Genomic DNA, 19,142 nt, shown 5'->3' on the forward strand with positions numbered 1-19,142 from the left:
ACTGAGTATGCAAACGCAATTACATCATGGTCTCCCACACTGCTCACGCAACATGCTTCCGGTCACGCCACAGGGGAAGGTATACACTCTGGAGCCAATGCAAAAATGTCTGATAGGAAATGACGCTTGTCAGCAATTTGGCATAATGTGGCCGATCCTACGGTACTGAAACTCTTAGATACAGCATTCAGACTTACTTTTAGTCAATTAGATAACATAAATAAAAGAGTTGCAAACTTCAAATAACTCAAAAAAGTTTTGATGAATGGCTAATGTCCACCTCCAGTGTGTGTGATGTCATTTCATAACAAATACCTTCAATTAAAGGTCATAGTATCATAACATAACAGGGTGGACAAAAAACTCCACTATCACTGTTAAAATGACACATTTACCACAAATGAATACATGTTAATTAGAGAATGTACTACTAAACTCTTTATTATATTGGCGTGGAAAAATAGAAATCCAGTGATATTTGTCAAAGATCTTTGGGGACATGAGGAAATGACACTATGCAATAAATGAAAATGATTACAATAATAATAATAATAATAATAAAAACTTTTAGGCCCACAGCAGTGTGTAGCATTATACTATAAATGGTCTTTATTCTTTTTACCAAGCCTATTAAAATTGTTGTAGCATAAAATGTAACATTATAAATACCACAACTTGGTAATAACTTGGGACGTAAATGTCATCGAATTGAAGGAATGTATGGATGTAATTAATTTAGTAAATAAGAATAAATAACTCAAGTATATATTGTAATTGTCACTGTAGGCCTAATCTTATTAAAAAATTAAATGTAATAGGTTACACTACACTACTTATTAGTGTAGCCATCTAGTGTCCTTTTTTTATTATTATTATTATTTTACTTAAAATCAATTACAGTAACATTATTGTATTGTAAATTATTACACCCAACACACTGTTTTTGGTGTTTGTAAAAGGCAATACCAAATTTTCATTCTTCCACCTGTTTGTGCATAAAGGACTACCAAAATCAAATTCAGGCATTTGATGCAGTGACAATGTGTGATCCAATTTTTCCACATTAGGAAAAAAGTTGCAAACTGTACTGTATTCATTAATGCTCTTTCTTAAAAAGAGATCACTTTTCTATAATGGTATGACAGTAAAATATGCTATTCTAAAACACATTTCCATTAGGTGTACAGTATACAATTTCTCATACCACACGAGATACAAGCTACCCAAATTCTATTTTTCGATTAAGTTTGCCTTGGTAAACCTTTTACAGTTGTGCTCAAAAGTTTGCATACCCTGGCAGAAATTGTGAAATTTTGGCATTGATTTTGAAAATATGACTGATCATTTATTTAAGATAGTGATCATATGAAGCCATTTATTATCACATAGTTTTTGGCTCCTTTTTAAATCATAATGATAACAGAAATCACCCAAATGGCCCTGATCAAAAGTTTACATACCCTTGAATGTTTGGCCTTGTTACAGACACACAAGGTGACAGACACACAGGTTTAAATGGCAATTAAAGGTTAATTTCCCACACCTGTGGCTTTTTGAATTGCAATCAGTGCCTGTGTATAAATAGTCAATGAGTTTGTTAGCTCTCACGTGGATGCACTGAGCAGGCTAGATACTGAGCCATGGGGAGCAGAAATGTCAAAAGACCTGCGTAACAAGGTAATGGAACTTTATAAAGATGGAAAAGGATATAAAAAGATATCCAAAGCCTTGAAAATGCCAGTCAGTACTGTTCAATCTCTTATTAAGAAGTGGAAAATTCAGGGATCTCTTGATACCAAGCCACGGTCAGGTAGACCAAGAAAGATTTCAGCCACAACTGCCAGAAGAATTGTTCGTGATACAAAGAAAAACCCACAGGTAACCTCAGGAGAAATACAGGCAGCTCTGGAAAAAGACGGTATGGTTGTTTCAAGGAGCACAATACGACGATATTTGAACAAAAATGAGCTGCATGGTAGAGTTGCCAGAAAGAAGCCTTTACTGCGCCAATGCCACAAAAAAGCCCGGTTACAATATGCCCGACAACACCTTGACACGCCTCACAGCTTCTGGCACACTGTAATTTGGAGTGACGAGACCAAAATAGAGCTTTATGGTCACAACCATAAGCACTACGTTTGGAGAGGTGTCAACAAGGCCTATAGTGAAAAGAATAGCATCCCCACTGTGAAGCATGGTGGTGGCTCACTGATGTTTTGGGGGTGTGTGAGCTCTAAAGGCACGGGGAATCTTGTGAAAATTGATGGCAAGTTGAATGCAGCATGTTATCAGAAAATACTGGCAGACAATTTGCATTCTTCTGCACGAAAGCTGTGCATGGGACGCTCTTGGACTTTCCAGCACGACAATGACCCTAAGCACAAGGCCAAGTTGACCCTCCAGTGGTTACAGCAGAAAAAGGTGAAGGTTCTGGAGTGGCCATCACAGTCTCCTGACCTTAATATCATCGAGCCACTCTGGGGATATCTCAAACGTGCGGTTCATGCAAGACGACCAAAGACTTTGCATGACCTGGAGGCATTTTGCCAAGATGAATGGGCAGCTATACCACCTGCAAGAATTTGGGGCCTCATTAGACAACTATTACAAAAGACTGCACGCTGTCATTGATGCTAAAGGGGGCAATACACAGTATTAAGAACTAAGGGTATGCAGACTTTTGAACAGGGGTCATTTCATTCTTTGTTGCCATGTTTTGTTTTATGATTGTGCCATTCTGTTATAACCTACAGTTGAATATAAATCCCATAAGAAATAAAAGAAATGTGTTTTGCCTGCTCACTCATGTTTTCTTTAAAACAATTCTCCAAGGGTATGCAAACTTTTGAGTACAACTGTATATGCATCATTAGGAGTATGTATGCAGCAGATCCTTTACAAACCACTGTTGCCAAGGCTTTGAACAGCTACATGTGGTGCCCTCTAGTGAAATATCAAACTTTGGGAGCTGTTTCAGTGGTTCTCTCACCTTTCATTCTCTAATACATAATGAGAAAAAAACAATAACCAATAAAAATTACAAAGAACTCGTTTATTTCTTTTCCAATGATGACTAATTAGAGGAAGGCAAAAAGGGTTTACCAGACATGTACATCCAGTGTAAACATAAATGTTTGATGAACACAAACATCCAGTCACATTCAGCACAGATGTTTTTAACACATTTCGGAGTATTTTCAAGTGTGAAGACTCACATTTATGATGATTGCTCCTCTGCAAAATCGATTAAACCCCAGTAACTTTTGTTTTCTACAACCAAAAACACAGATGCCTGAAATTTAAAACAACTGGAACAGTGAAAGATAATCAAAGAAATAATATAATGACACCCCTTCATGCTATAGATAAGGACTTCCTGGGAACAAAAATCATATTCTTAAAATTGGATGAAAAACAAAAAAGAATGCAGTAAACTCAATATAAAATAAAAGCATGCAATGTTGTAAAATATCCTTATTTTTACAAGGCATTTCAAATGTTAAAATCAACCCTTTCTGGCCACTCCAACATTCATTATAGGCTAAAACAATAGCTAATTTTCATGCCCCCATTGTTCTGGGGATCAAACTAACTAATGACAGCAGGATCAACACAAATTTCTGTAAACAAAACTCAGGGGCTGGGGCAGGACAGAGCACAAACAATACACATATTTATTTGGCAAAAGACAATCATTATTGGTAATGTTTTTTGTTTTTTCAAAAGCATGAGTCAACAGAATTAATATGAAATTGAATGAGAACTAAGGTAAAATGCATAAACCATTATTCCCATAACCCTCAACCAAAGCGCACTATTAATGTGTATTAGTGCTACAAATATTTACTTATGCAGAGCGAATATTACCATCATATTAGTAACTCTAACTGGTATGGTATTCCACTTTAAAAAGTGGTATTACTTAGAAAGCCAAAAAGTGCTACACAGCCCCGTTGTCATTCCCATTAAAAATCAAAGATGGCGCTAGCATTAATAAGGTCTATAGCATCCAAGGAGTCCAGCATCTACTCCATTAGACATATACTGACTCAAAATCCATTTCAAGAAATAAAATTAGTGGCAAATGGTTCTAAAGCAAAAAAAAGAAAGAAAAAGGCATTATAAGGCAGGAAAGAAATAAGGCTTTAAAATAAATGAAAAGTTTAAAGTGCAATTTAGCACAGCACAATTTGAACTGCAGACCAAATCAGACCAAAAAGACCAAAATAAAAAAAAAAAATATTTATGAGAAAACTGAACGCCAGAAAATTATGTCATACCAATTACTTAGTACAAATAAACTGCTCTCTCTTCCTGTTAGAAAGAAAAGGCCTGCTTCTAATCCAAAGGAGCTATTGAAGTCTGCATAGCAAAAAGTTAAATTAAAAATGTTATCCATGGAGGAGTAAAGAAAGTACTGCAATGTATTTAAAAGTGTAGCATGTCAAAGATGTACAAAAAAAGTACATCAAAAAGTTTCCTACAAAATGCACATTGTGAAAAATCATCATATTCATTATACATTACATCTACACAGAGATAAGAGGAGGGAAATAAGCTTGTGGCTTCCTTAATATAGGGAAGAGGATTTGCAATATAAAAATGTTTAACTTATGTCAGTAGTGCCAATAACATTCAAGGAGGCATCAAATACTTCTATAATCCCAAGAATCAATTATACGCTAATATGATAATGATGAAGAATGAGATTTATACTCTAGCTTATTCCTAATCTGTCTGAATGGTCTTCCACACGTTTTTGTGCACATTCATTTTATGGGCAAGACATAATATTTTTGTGCTTTAAAAGGGATAGTCCTCTCAAAAATGAAAATTCTGGCATCATTTACTCACCCTCATGCCATTCCAAATATCTAGGATGGTAAGTCTATCTTCCTTGAAACACCAAAGGAGATATTTAGTCCAAGCAGCCTAGAAATTTTGCAAGCAAACATGCTTGGACTGACACGAGGGTGAGTAAATGATGACAACATTTTCTTCAATTAAAATGTATGAGGTTGCTTTAATTTCCAAACACAATTCTCACAAATACTTAAGACAGAGTACCGAAGACACCAAGGAATTATGTGTATGGCAGTTGTCAGCTGCTTTGCCATAAAGATTTGCATTTATGCATTAAAATATGTACTAAGTATTATGGAGTACCTAGCTAAGTGGTATTAATAATGAAAAATAGAGGTCAAGTCTGTTTCTTTGTCCCCCAAATCATCCTGTATCACATCTAAAAGCTCTCAGCACCACTAAGTGCAATGTGTTTCTTTGTGCAAGGCCAGCGGTGATGCAATTAAATGGAAGAAAATGGGACTTAGCACAGAGATGATGGGTTATATGGTCTGATTATTACACAGAAAGCCCTCTATCAGAGTCTTTTAAATGAAGGAGAACCAGCTCCTGTTCCAAAGTGGCATTTTGCTGTTGTAGAACACAAGACATAAATAAGAGGTACAACCACTCTCCTACCTTATAAAATAAGACACATCCCGACAAACACTTGTGTATGATTACAGAATGTGTTATGAGAGAAGACTATATAAAACACCCCTCCTAATACTTGCTTATAGTCTAAAAAGAGAAAGGTTTCTTGGTAGTCCATCTTTCGGTTTGCGCCCTGGGGCAGACAACACCTGGAAGCCATCAAGTCTCCACACAGGGGTTAGATAAATGTGCTACATTAAGGTTAGAACTGACTTATGGACTAAGTGTTGTGTTATGTGAATCAGGGTTCATACGGTTGAGGCTTAAAGCCTGCCTGTGTCCTATGTCTCAGGGTTTGTGACTGTGATTGTTGGTGTAGAACTCATGATCTTCGTGTACTGAGTGTAGATGGCATCGAAGGCCTCGTCACGATGAATCATGGCACCAAACACTAGAGGCTGCGGAAGAGGCAAAATGGAGCAAATGTTGATGTAAAGCTGTTTTGATAACTTAGATTCACATTGAGAACCACATATGAGAGTGTTTGAAAAACAAGGGTCAGTGGTATAGATCATGTGGGCTTCAGTATGATTTGTTATTGGTATAAAATAGTGCTAGACTGATATACGTGCTGGGTAAATTTTTAGTAAATATTGTAAAATATGCATAAAATAAGTGTTTATTTAAAGTCAGTAATTTTGTATACAATATATAGGCCATCATTGAATTGTCTGCCATCAGTCTCCGTATGCCCTAGATATTGATATCTCCATAAAAAAAAAAAAAAAAAAGCACTTTAACTTTATTTCTGCTGGACTAAAACAATCATTTGTCTCTTTTAAAATGTCGTGTTAACGCTTTAATCCAACTGAAATCGTCTGATTTTTGTGATGTTGCACTAGCAGGCCTAGATGAAGTGATTGTAGCTTGACTTCGTCCAGCAGCATGTATACAAGTTAAACAGACCAAAATCCATGCATTTAACCTGGCGTATTTGACGTCCTTCCTTGAAATTGGATTATGCATTGTATCATGTACTGTATATTTGGACAGACAGATGAAGACTGTATCCCAACTATGCAAAAACCCACTGTAGCTTGATTATACCTGCGCGTGTAAATTTACTGAATAACAACAATTAGGATTGATGTCTTCTGCAAATAGCTTACATTCTTAATTTCTTGCTGTGCATCCAATTGCAGATCTAAGCAAATGCTATTCCATGCATTTCAAATTTGGTAGTAAAACCAAAGGGACAAAACATGATTTGAAAAAAAATATAAAAAATAAATGAATTGAATAACGATTTCCATTTTTGCACTGAGGTGCATGCAAATATATTGTGGCTCAGAGCCATTTACGTAATACAATCTGAAAAGAGACCTGTAAGGGGTCAAAGTGTATTAGGGTTGGATGCAAAGCGAGTCAAACTGGGGTTCGAACCGTATAATCAAACAAAGTGTAAAAACACTTTACAACACTTTCTGAAATTCATTACATTGATTTTTCTCTGTATGGTAACTTGCCAATTACCTTTTGAGTGGACGGCGTGGTAACTGAGATCCCCATTCCAGATCCAGGCAATACTGATAACACCTTGTACTGTTAATGTGAATGGAGTATCCAGTTAGAAACCAGCCAGTCAACAACCAAGAAAGAAAAAGTAGAGAGAAAAAACTAAACATTTACCTTCTGAATATCAGTGATGTCGAGGAGCTTGATGACTTTGTTCTTCTTAGAGGAGGTAGCCCTGGAGCTGGAGCTCTCAAAACATAGGTAACTAAAAAAAAAAAAATCACAAGACACTTGCTTTAGTAATGACTTTGAGGGTAATGAATAATTATAATATGGATAGTTCTGGTACTAAACGCTGATTGGTCAATGCAGCTTTTCAGCCATGCAAATGTACATGATTTTGCAACAGCTATGATGTGAAACACCTTTTCATCAAGCTATGTGCTATAGGTGCTTTTCCACCAATGGGCCAAACAGTTCTCTTGCAAAACCAGTTGGCGTGGTTACGGTTTCTTTTTCCACTGTGGTGCGGAGAAATCAGGAGAATGTACGTAACAGATCCGTCTGTTGGTGACGGCGTGAGAGGTAAACATTGAAGCAAGTGCACTTTTTGAGGATGATCGCATATTCCAGTTTTTAGTACTGCTTTTTTCCCTGGTTTTACTCTACTAATAAAAGGAAAGACATGGATCATGTTGCAAAAAGGAAAGAAAAGAGCAAAAGGCACAAGGTTTACCATAATTTGCTGAGGGCTTGTGTATGCCACCGGACACGAACACACAGAAAGGTAAAATTTCCCAATCTAGCTTAAAAGGATATTCATAGACAAAATATTATGTAAGTATTATATGAAAATAGTATATGAGAATATATTGATATATTTTGAGTTTTAATAAGCTACTAATCTACTTCCCTGATGAAAAAGGTGTGTAGAAAAATTAATGTAGGCTACTATTCTAGTTAAGCCATCATCATAAAATAATGAAGATAGACTAAACATATGCCGTTTTTTATTAACTTCACCAAATTATTAGCAAACTTGGTGAGCTAGAAACAACTAAAAGCGCTATAAACAACCTTGGCACTGGCAAATTGACAATCATGAGTCGCCACATACTAAAGCCATTCCACCAGCACAGTTGAGTATGGTTGAGTACAGTTAGCTAACCATGCCGAGAATTCTGGTCCGAGAATGGTTTATAATCGTGCTTTGCCGAACTGGGCTCAAGTGAAAATGCTACTGAAACAGCTCCGGACTGTGCTCAGAACCGTTGAGCCTGATGGCGGAAAAGCGGCTTATGTGTATCATAGTCCAACACATATGGAGACCAACTATTAACTTAGCTCTTCTAAAGGAAGGATGACACCAAATATATCTGCTTTTATATAAATAATGTTTTTGTAAATTTGAGTTTAATAAAAACCTATAAAAGCACTCAAGGCCGTGCTATATTCAGAATACAGTCACAGCTGAATGGGTTGCAGGCATATTCACAATATAGCATGCCTCTTCTACCTTCCGTTTAAATATGACTAAACATTTACACCTTTTTTGGAGTAAATCTAATTTATAAATAGCTATATAACTAAAGATCAATAGATGGTCAGTTTTAACAAAAGTTTTAACAGTTGAAGTCAGAAGTTTACATACACTTAGGTTGAAGTCATTAAAACTAATTTTTTAACCACTCCACAGATTTCACATTAGCAAACTATAGTTTTGGCAAGTCGCTTTGGACATCTACTTTGTTCATGAGTTTTCCAACAACTGTTTACAGACAGACTGTTTCACTTTTAATTGACTATATCACAATTCCAGTGGGTCAGAAGTTTACATACACTAAGTTAACTGTGCCTTTAAGCAGCTTGGAAAATTTCAGAAAATGATGTCAAACCTTTAGGCAATTAGCCAATTAGTTTCTGATTGGCTAATTGGAGTCAATTGGAAGTGTGCCTGTGGATGTATTTTAAGGCCTACCTTCAAACTCAGTGCCTCTTTGCTTGACATCATGGGAAAATCAAACGAAATCAGCAAAGACCTCAGAAAAAAATTGTGGACCTCCACAAGTCTGGTTCATCCTTGGGAGCAATTTCCGAATGCCTGAAGGCATCACGTTCATCTGTACAAACAATTGTACATAAGTATAAACACCATGGGACCAGGCAGCCATCATACCTCTCAGGAAGGAGACGCATTCTGTCTCCTAGAGGTGAATGTAGTTTGGTGCATAAAGTGCAAATCAATCCCAGAACAACAGCAAAGGAACTTGTGAAGATGCTGGAGGAAACAGGTAGACAAGTATCTATATCCACAGTAAAATGAGTCCTATATCGACATAACCTGAAAGACTGCTCAGCAAGGAAAAAGCCACTGCTCCAAAACTGCCATAAAAAAGCCAGACTACAGTTTGCAAGTGCACATGGGAACAAAGATCTTACTTTTTGGAGAAATGTCCTCTGGTCTGATGAAACAAATATTTTAATGTTTGGCCATAATGACCATCGTAATGTATGGAGGAAAAAGAGTGAGGCTTGCAAGCTGAAGAACACCATCCCAACCGTGAAGCATGGGGGTGGCAGCATCATGTTGTGGGGGTGCTTTGATGCAGGAGGGACTGGTGCACTTCACAAAATAGATGGCATCATGACGAAGGAAAATTATGTGGATATATCGAAGCAACATCTCAAGACATCAGCCAGGAAGTTAAAGCTTGGTCGCAAATGGGTCTTCCAAATGGACAATGACCCCAAGCATGCCTCCAAAGTTGTGGCAAAATGGCTTAAGGACAACAAAGTCAAGGTACTGGAGTGGCCATCACAAAACCCTGACCTCAATCAAGAAAATTTGTGAGCAGAAGTGAAAAAGCGTGTGCGAGCAAGGATGCCTTCAAACCTGACTCAGTTACACCAGTTCTGTCTGGAGGAATAGACCAAAATTCCAGCAGTTTATAGTGAGAAGCTTGTGGAAGGCTCCCCAAAACGTTTGATCCAAGTTAAACAATTTAAAGGCAATGCTACCAAATACTAACAAAGTGTATGTAAACTTCTGACCCACTGGGAATGTGATGAAAGAAAGAAAAGCTGAAATCAATAATGCTCTCTACTATTATTCTGACATTTCACATTCTAAAAATAAAGTAGTGATCCTAACTGACCTAAGACAGGGAATGTTTTCTATGATTAAATGTCAGGAATTGTGAAAAACTGAGTTGTATTTGGCTGAGGTGTAGGTAAACTTCTGACTTCAGTTGTATTTATACTTTTCTGCTTTTTAAAATATAGAATTTATTGATAAATGGCACCAACTGGTGGGTAAGTATCGAATAGCACTTAAAACACAATTACACAACTGTGCAGCAGGTAAAGGAACTTAATGTTCATTTGGACACCATATGCAGCCAGAGCTTTAAAAAAAAAAAAAAAAAACATTCATGCAAAACTCCTGACATTATATTAACATATAATGTAACGTTTACTTCAACAGTACTCATCATCCATGTAATCACAACTCTGGAAAACAATGTGATATCTACATGATACGACGCAGCATTTTGACTAAGCCCACCAGACAGGGAAATGTTTAGAAAAAAAATATTGTTAAATTTGTGTGTATATATATATATATATATATATATATATATATATATATATATATATATATATATATACACACACATATACACACACACACACACACACACACACACACACGCACACTGATCAGTCACAACATTAAAACCACCTGCCTAATATTGTGTAGGTCCCCCTAGTGCCGCCATTCTGAGATGCTATTCTTCTCACCACAATTGTACAGAGCGGTTACCTGAGTTATCGTAGATTTTGTCAGTTCGAACCAGTCTAGCCATTTTTTTGCTTTTGGCACCATTCAGAGTAAATTCTAGAGACTGTTGTGTGTGAAAATCCCAGGAGATCAGCAGGTATTGACACTAACTACCACCCCTGAAGTCGCGAGTTCAAATCCAGGGCATGCTGAGTGAATCCAGCCAGGTCTCCTAAGCAACCAATTGGCCCGGTTGCTAGGGATGCCGCGGAGAATAGCGTAAAGCCTCCACATGCGCTAAGTCTACGCGGTAACGCGCTCAACAAGTGTTGATAAGATGCGTGGATTGATGGTCTCAGATGCGGTGGCAACCACGAGGACCTAGAGTGCATTGGGAATTGGGCATTCAAAATTGCGGAGAAAAGGTGAGAGAGAAAAAAAAAAAAAAGCAGTTACAGAAATACTCAAACCAGCTCATCTGGCACCAACAAACATGCCACGGTCCAAATCACTGAGATCACATTTTTTCCCCATTCTGATAATTGATGTGAACATTAACTGAAGCTCCTGACCCGTATCTGCATGATTTTATGCACTGCACTGCTGCCACACGATTGGCTGATTAGATAATCGCATGGATGATTGTTGGTGCCAGATGGGCTGGTTTGAGTATTTCTGTAACTGCTGATCATCTGGGATTTTCACACACAACAGTGTCTAGAATTTACTAAGAATGCTGCCAAAAACAAAAAAACATCCAGTGAGTGACAGTTCTGCAGATGGAAATGCCTTGTGGATGAGTGAGGTCAACAGAGATGGACCAGACTGGTTCGAACTGACAAAGTCTACGATAACTCAGATAACTGCTCTGTACGATTGTTGTGAGAAGAATATCATCTATACACAATATTAGGCAGGTGGTTTTAATGTTGTGGCTGATCGGTGTATGTGTGTGCACATATATATTAGTTATTATTATTACTTATATTTAGTTAACATTGTGCAAAAAGCAATAAATAAAAAAAATTAAATATCGGTTCAGAAGTTATGTCGTAGTAAAAGAAAAAAATAAATCAATATCAATGACTATGTATAAATGGCAAAAAATGTTTTGCCAATTTTGAAAAAGCACCAAAACTGATATTCTGTAAAACAGCAAATTAAGAGTACACGTCAAAGTACAAATATTCCTAATCTGCTGTACAGGTGCACCAGAACATACTTTTCCGTCACATAGAGGACACCATTGCGGATATAGTCCGTCGGCATTTTTCTGTCCCTGTTGATCAAGCAACATCGCCATCCGTTTTCACACACTGTGAACCAAATCACACAAACATTAACTTTTACCAGCTGTTTATAATTAAAGCAAGCACCTTATGTTCTCTATTATAGGGATTGTTAACTCAAAAATGAAAATTGTCATCATTTACTCACCCTTGCATTGTTCCAAACCCTTTCTTTTGTGGAACACAATGTCCTTTCCTTGTTTGTTCCACAGTAGAAAGAAAGTCATACGGGTTTATAGGGTGAGTAAATAAAGACAGAGTTTTCATTTTTATGTGAACTATCACTTAAAACTAGCCATTGCAGTTCCTCTTCCCACCTGACAGAGGGCGCTCATTCTCAGACAGGTTGAAGACTTCATGAAAGGGGCCTCTTTTCGTGTTGTAGGTCCGCCCACTTTCCTCCTCACGACCAATCCCGCAAGGCATTCCAGCCGCTTGGCTACCCCGTGCTACCACAGGCTGGATCTGCTGTGAGGAACAAGTAAACCGATTGATTTAGGAGCAGGGCATCAGGGTGGGTAAAAAGTCCCAGAACCGTAAGGCTCCAGTGTGCCTATGTAGGATCAGTATTTTATCTTTTCATTCTTCACCAGATATAGAATAGAACTGATCCCAGATCGGCACCCAAGGGCCCAAACAAAAGCACCCATGTGGAAGCTTGTCAATCGTTATTAACCAAGTGAATGCCATTGTGCCAAGCAGCAGTGGTAAGTTAACCTAGCATGCTGAATGACACGTTAGTGGCTCAGCTGCATGTGGATCCTGAGTTCAGCTGGTGCCACATTCAGTTCATTCAGTTCTTTAGGGTTGGATGCCACACAGTAGCAAGGGATGCCTTGAGGTGCTGAGGACTAATGCAAAGCTCAAAGCCAGTGTCAAACAGCCACTTATCATACTATTTATAGTCACCAACGTAGGTATTAGGTATCAGTTTGTTATTAATATGATTCATACGGATGGGAGCTAAACATACCTGCATATCTCTTTGAAATGACAATTAGCTAAATGTACAATATTAAAAAGGTCGCCATTCAAAACATTTAAACTAATCTTTGAACTGAATAGCCATAAAACCCAATAAAGTACATTTTTACTCAAATGTGTTAGCAATTCATGTGATAATCACTCAGTCTTAAAGGAATAGTTCACTCCAAAATAAAAATTCTGGATGCATACAGGTTAGGAACACATGAGGGTGAGTAAATAATGACAGAATATAATTTTTTGGGAAAACTATCCCTTTAACTCAAAACTCTATTTACATCACACCCCTAGAAAAACCATAAATTCCAAACTAGTTTTAAAAATGAAAAGCTATTATGTGGCAACACCAGAAAAGCCAAGCTTTCACAATGAGGAACCTACATACATTAACCTACATAAGATGTTTATGTAATCATGGAAAACAACCACAGACTTGAGAAACAGTGAATAAATACAGTATATAATGAGACTTCTGTTTCCTTTAATCCTCAACAGTGTCATTTGTTGCTAAATTTTGTAGAAGCTTGGCTGCTCTGATGTAGTCACCAGAAAAACACTTTGAAATTAAACAGTAGTATACTATACTATACCAAACTTCACTACACTGTATCTATAATTACAGCAGAAAAATTCTCAGATATAAACCCCGCATTTCACAAACAAATTTTCACACACAGGATGTCTAAAATTACCACCTCTTCTGATGACAATGGATCAAAAACATCCTGGTACTTCTGTTTGCATTTATGTTCATATTCGTTGTAAGCATTTTGAAATCTACTGTTTTTGATCCAGTTGCCAACATACATTTTCAGCTTCATATTGCAGATTCCTGACAACACACACACACACACACACACACACATATATGTACACACATACGCAGGACCAGCCATTGGTGGCAAACACAGGCACTGTTGTCAAACCAAATGCCACACTAGATTCCCTACCTTTTCAAAGCCAGACAGCTGAGAAAGGAAAAATAACAGAATAAACATGTGACAAACCAAAATCCTGACATTCATTAAATGAAAAAGAAGAAGCCATCACTTGTGTTTTCAGTCATAACTGACATGTTCCTCTTCATAAAGAGAAAAGAGAAATTGGGATTAAACATTTATGAGCTTTTCGAAATTGGAATAATGAGGTCACGCACGCAAACACTTTCGCTCACTCACCCGTCTGTTCAGAGTGGTGTTGTTACGCTCTTTGAGCTGTGGGTCAGTGGGTAAATTGGTCCATATAATGTAGGGCGTGTCGTACTTGTCCCTCAGTTTGGGGCAGCTTTTGAAGATGAAGTCGATGATGAAGAATTTAATGCCAGCATAGATGCCTTAAAAAGATTGTAAAGCAGAATAGAAGTTAATATGAGAAAGACAGTCTACTTCAGTGCATTCAAATCAGGTTATCCACACCTTTTGATCCAAAAGATCCTCCAAAGGTGCAGTGTTAATCTCGACAATGAAATCACAGCCGAAAACATTCGTTGATGAAGGGGTTTTAGATTTCATCAACGATAGCAAATACGAGATAAAAAAGATGCATCATGACGATGATTAAACAATTTTATTAAAGCATACTGTTGATGACAATATGAAATAATACTGCAAGATATTAAGAGTCCAAGTGCAACATCTAGAGAAATATTTGTTTATAGAAGATATTAAATAAGAATTCATCTAATAATCCAGTATGTTGAGGATTTCCCTGTTTGAGCTGCGCGAGTTGAACGCGCTGAACACTGGCAAAATGAACCACTTTAAACCGGTTAATTATCTCACTTAAACGTATCCTATTCATACATGAGGTCAATCACTATATCCACAACATACAGCATATGTAATATTACATCTTACATCTGCACACACAATGAAGCGAATGAACTTAGTTACGTGCTAGTCATAAAATCCGTAACTTGCGTTGTGAATACGCTGTTTCCACAAAACTGGCTAAACACAAAATATTAATAACAGTCTATAAAGCATTAAGAATTCAGAATACAGTAGGCTAAGTTCTATTAAAATAGAGAAAATTTAGTGTAATCATGATATGCTATTATTTCAAGAGCTCAGGTTTTCACAAGGACAGCTGCACAGTATTTTGTATGCAGTAGGGTTGGGGTACTCGAGTTCAGACTCAAGTCTGAGTCACGGGTCCAATTTTAATGGACTTGGACTTTTCACGGACTCCGAGTCCAGCCGAGTCCATGGCATTTGTGATGCAATGACAAAAAAACAAGCAAACAAGTAACGTAACATAGGGTGACCATACATCCTCTTTTTCAGACCTGAAAAAAGCGTCCGGCCAGGATTTGAAAATTGCCTCTAAATGTCTGGGATTTGGCTTTGTCTTCATAATGATGTGCTCTCTACAGTTAGTACTATCATACATTCTGTGTATTTGATACTGCACATCAGTTTTCACGCGTATATGTCCTTACGTGTGATTATTCTGGCTGAGAGCAGCAGCGCACACTCTTTCAAAGTACTTTCTCTCTCGCCCACGCGCACGTGCTATATGTGTGTACGGGAAACAGATCACCACACGTGCTCTGCCGCTCTCATCCAGAAACAGCAATAATGTAAGTACACTTTTAAAAGTACGTTCCCCAACTCTGCAAATTATTCAATAGAACAAATGTTCTATCAGACTCACGTTACTACGCAAAGCCATTTCTAACTGAAAATGTTGACTATATCGAGACAAAATCAAATATGCTACATATTAGGGATATTTAAACTAATATGACGGATGAAATAAGACCATGGAAATTGTACAACTCAGTCCGTTACATATTTGTAGTGCAACCTCTGTGTGTTACTAATTTAGTGTAATTTACTAATTTATTTTATTTTTTTTCCCCCAATTTGGAATGCCCAATTCCCAATGCGCTCTAAGTCCTCGTGGTGGTGTAGTGACACACCTCAATCCAGGTGGCGGAGGATGAATCTAAGTTGCCTCCATGTCTGAGACCGTCAATCCGCGCATCTTATCACGTGGCTTGTTGAGCGTGTTACCGTGGAGACATAGCACGTGTGGAGACTTCACGCTATTCTCCGCGGCATCCACGCACAACTTACCATGCGCCACACAGAGAGCAAGAACCACATTATAGTGACCACGAGGAGGTTACCCCATGTGACTCTACCCTCCCTAGCAACCGGGCCAATTTGGCTGCTTAGGAGACCTGGCTGGAGTCACTCAGCATGCCCTGGATTCGAACTCGCGACCCCAGGGGTGGTAGTCTGCGTCTAAAGTTTGTTCTGATAAAGTTTGACACAGGTTTTTGTCATTTTGCACATTATTATCAACTAAAAGATATTATTTTCATTTACTAAAATGATATGCCATTTTAGTCAGAGTGAAACTGACTAACATTAATGAATAAATTGAAAGGACATTTTCGCCAAAAGTCTAAATCTATGACTAAACTAAAACTATGTACAAATTAACACTGCATATGTGCCAAACAGACAGCATATCATACTGAATTGCTTACCAATCATGAAGCCCATGAGTTTGTATGGCAGGAAACAGGAAGCGATGAAAGCAACCCACAAACCAACGTACAATTTCTGTGTGATTTCAGGCTGCACCCACATGAACAGGCTGCAACATATACAACATTATACATAGATCAAACATACAGTATACTGTATGTAATACAAATAGATTTCTATAATAAAATATACTCACTCTAATATGGGTGGGAGGTATATATATGGGTAGGAATGAATATATATATATATATACACACACACACACACACACACACACACATACAGTACTGTGCAAAAGTTTTAGGCACTTGTGAAAAATGTGGCATAGTGAGGATGTCTTCAAAAATAATGTCATAAATAGTTATCATTTATCACTTAATGTCATAGTAAACATAAAAAAAGCTAAATCAATATTCGGTGTGACCACCTTTGCCTTAAAAACAGCCCCAATTCTCCTAGGTAGACCTGGACACAGTTTTTCTTGGTTGTTGGCAGATAGGATGTTCCAAGCTTCTTGGAGAATTCGCCACAGTTCTTCTATCTATTTACGCTGTCTCAATTGCTTCTGTCTCTTCATGTAATCTCAGACAGACACGATGTTCAGTGGGGGGGCTTTGTGGGGGCCATGACATCTGTTGCAGGGCTCCCTGTTCTTCTATTCTAATCTTTTCTATTTGCAAAAGTAATGTTTGGGAGTCTAACATTTATATTTCCTATTGACACTCTAAAGCTGAAGATATAAATAACCATTTTAAGACAAATGCTTTTGTGAAACATCTATGTGCCTTTTGACTTTTGCACAGTACTGTATATATATTACATAATGTAACAATGACTATTTTTCAGTCTGTCCATTAAAAATGTTACAAATAAATGGTGATTTATGTCATTTGATTTAATTTAAATTTTTTTCATTTCATTTGGAACTGGGACACAAACCAAAATATACAGACACAAGCAGTGTGTTGTAATGCGAAAAACGAAAAAACATTATATTCAACAAAGTTGTCAATGCTAGATGCACCTGTCTGCCCATCCGTTTGCAGAGTAAACTATTTTCTGGTTGATATTTGATTTTTAAAATCACATTGTCGATATGCAGTGATATGAATGGTATAGCACAGTCTGTACTGGGTAATTTCTACCACCACATGATATATACCATCATACTGCTCAGCCCTGCACCCTAATATATAAAATACTCACTTTTTGATCTTTTCCAATACATCTGCCATCTTTCCAAATAGATTCTGTGAAAACAGATCACTTGTGAGTTTTAACAGGTTTACTGTATGTGTGAACTAAGGCTTTACACACTTATCACAGCAAGAAATGAGTACAACAACCTTACCTGAGCCTTCTGTGCAACATCCAGAACTAACTGGAACTTCTCTGAGACTGTAAGATCTTCTTTTGGAGGTTCCTGAATAAAAAAAAGAGTGATGAAAAAAAAAATTAAGCATTTTTCCTAAAAAAAATAAAATAAAAAATAAAAGTATTTGTGTGCTTTTTCTCTTAATGATGTCAATCATTTGAAACAATACTTATTTACCACAGGTTCTGAGACCTCAGGCACAATGCTCCACTGTATCCTCCAACCTCTAAAAATACAGACAGGATGGATTTTAGTATGTATAATTCTGACCAATTAAACACTGTGGTGTAAATAACTTTTGGTATATTCCCTAACTAGTGATTTTAAAGGAATAGTCCTTTTTAAAACTTGAAAGCTTCAGTCCCCATTCATTGTAATTGCAAGGAAAAGTGCAACCAGTATGTTCTTAAAAATATCTCCTTTTGTGTTCCATGGAAGACAGAATGTCATACAGGTTTGGAACGACATGATGGTAAGTAAATGATGAGAGAATTTCTTTTTGTTGGAACTATTTCTTTAAGTCTTTCAAATTTAAATTATATATTTAAATGTAACATTTAAGTTTTTCAAACATTTATATATGTAATGTTTTAAACAATTAACAAATGCTTTTAAATTCATTATTTTTTATTTTATTTATTAAATAATTTCATGCCAAATAATGTATAATATATAATTACAAAAAGACCTCATGTCATGCATGCAGCGCACGGGCTTGTGAACCAGTTGTGAGAACTAGTGGTAGTGATTGATTATGTCAAACGTACTTTGCTATGAGGTAATTCAAGGACAACCGCAGAATGGCTAAAAATAGAAACATGGGGATAACCCAGCCATGCCAGGCAGAATTCATATAGATCTGTGGAAAAGATGAGAGGGAAGAAGACATTAAAATCAAGGATAGTACGGTATGTTAAGCATGCTTTTGGCCATGTTAAAACCGTATCAGTCACTATACAGAAACATTCATAAAAATGCTATCTTGCCATCTATGCTTTTGTAAATTCAGTCAACTTTTATCACATCCCTAACAGGTGACCTAAAAATATTAAGGGCATTTTCAACCAAAACTGAAAATTCTATCATCATTTTCATTTTTGGGTGAACTATCCTTTTTAAATTTTAAACTCTGTATCTGGTGACATACAGACAATGAGCTTGGCAACACGTATTATTTGCCTTAATTACGGTAAATGAACAAACATTGGACTATACAAATATGATAAAGAGTGATGAATAGTGTTAAAGAGGTTTGTGTGGGA

At 37.0% G+C, this 19,142-nt stretch overlaps 1 protein-coding gene across 4 annotated transcripts in view; it reads right to left on the minus strand.

Moving 5' to 3' along the window:
• Nucleotides 1-3,037: 3,037 nt before the first annotated feature.
• LOC127437580 (GRAM domain-containing protein 4-like) overlaps nt 3,038-19,142 on the minus strand; it is a 48,377-nt gene continuing 32,272 nt past the window's right edge. For 2 of the 4 annotated variants that reach the window (XM_051692592.1, XM_051692595.1), the window contains exons 9-20: nt 18,648-18,739; nt 18,058-18,106; nt 17,857-17,928; nt 17,712-17,755; nt 16,505-16,614; nt 14,184-14,338; nt 13,956-13,973; nt 12,339-12,489; nt 11,955-12,048; nt 7,126-7,216; nt 6,970-7,038; nt 3,038-5,894 (exon numbers count right to left, since the gene is read on the minus strand). In XM_051692592.1, the coding sequence (XP_051548552.1) occupies nt 5,778-5,894; nt 6,970-7,038; nt 7,126-7,216; nt 11,955-12,048; nt 12,339-12,489; nt 13,956-13,973; nt 14,184-14,338; nt 16,505-16,614; nt 17,712-17,755; nt 17,857-17,928; nt 18,058-18,106; nt 18,648-18,739 (1,062 nt within the window). In that variant the 3' untranslated portion in view covers nt 3,038-5,777. The remainder of the gene's footprint in view (nt 5,895-6,969; nt 7,039-7,125; nt 7,217-11,954; nt 12,049-12,338; nt 12,490-13,955; nt 13,974-14,183; nt 14,339-16,504; nt 16,615-17,711; nt 17,756-17,856; nt 17,929-18,057; nt 18,107-18,647; nt 18,740-19,142) is intronic. The other 2 variants (XM_051692594.1, XM_051692593.1) reach the window with 2 other exon arrangements.

This window comes from Myxocyprinus asiaticus, chromosome 48, assembly GCF_019703515.2.
Source record: "Myxocyprinus asiaticus isolate MX2 ecotype Aquarium Trade chromosome 48, UBuf_Myxa_2, whole genome shotgun sequence".
In the NCBI taxonomy this organism is placed as follows: Eukaryota; Metazoa; Chordata; class Actinopteri; order Cypriniformes; family Catostomidae; genus Myxocyprinus; species Myxocyprinus asiaticus.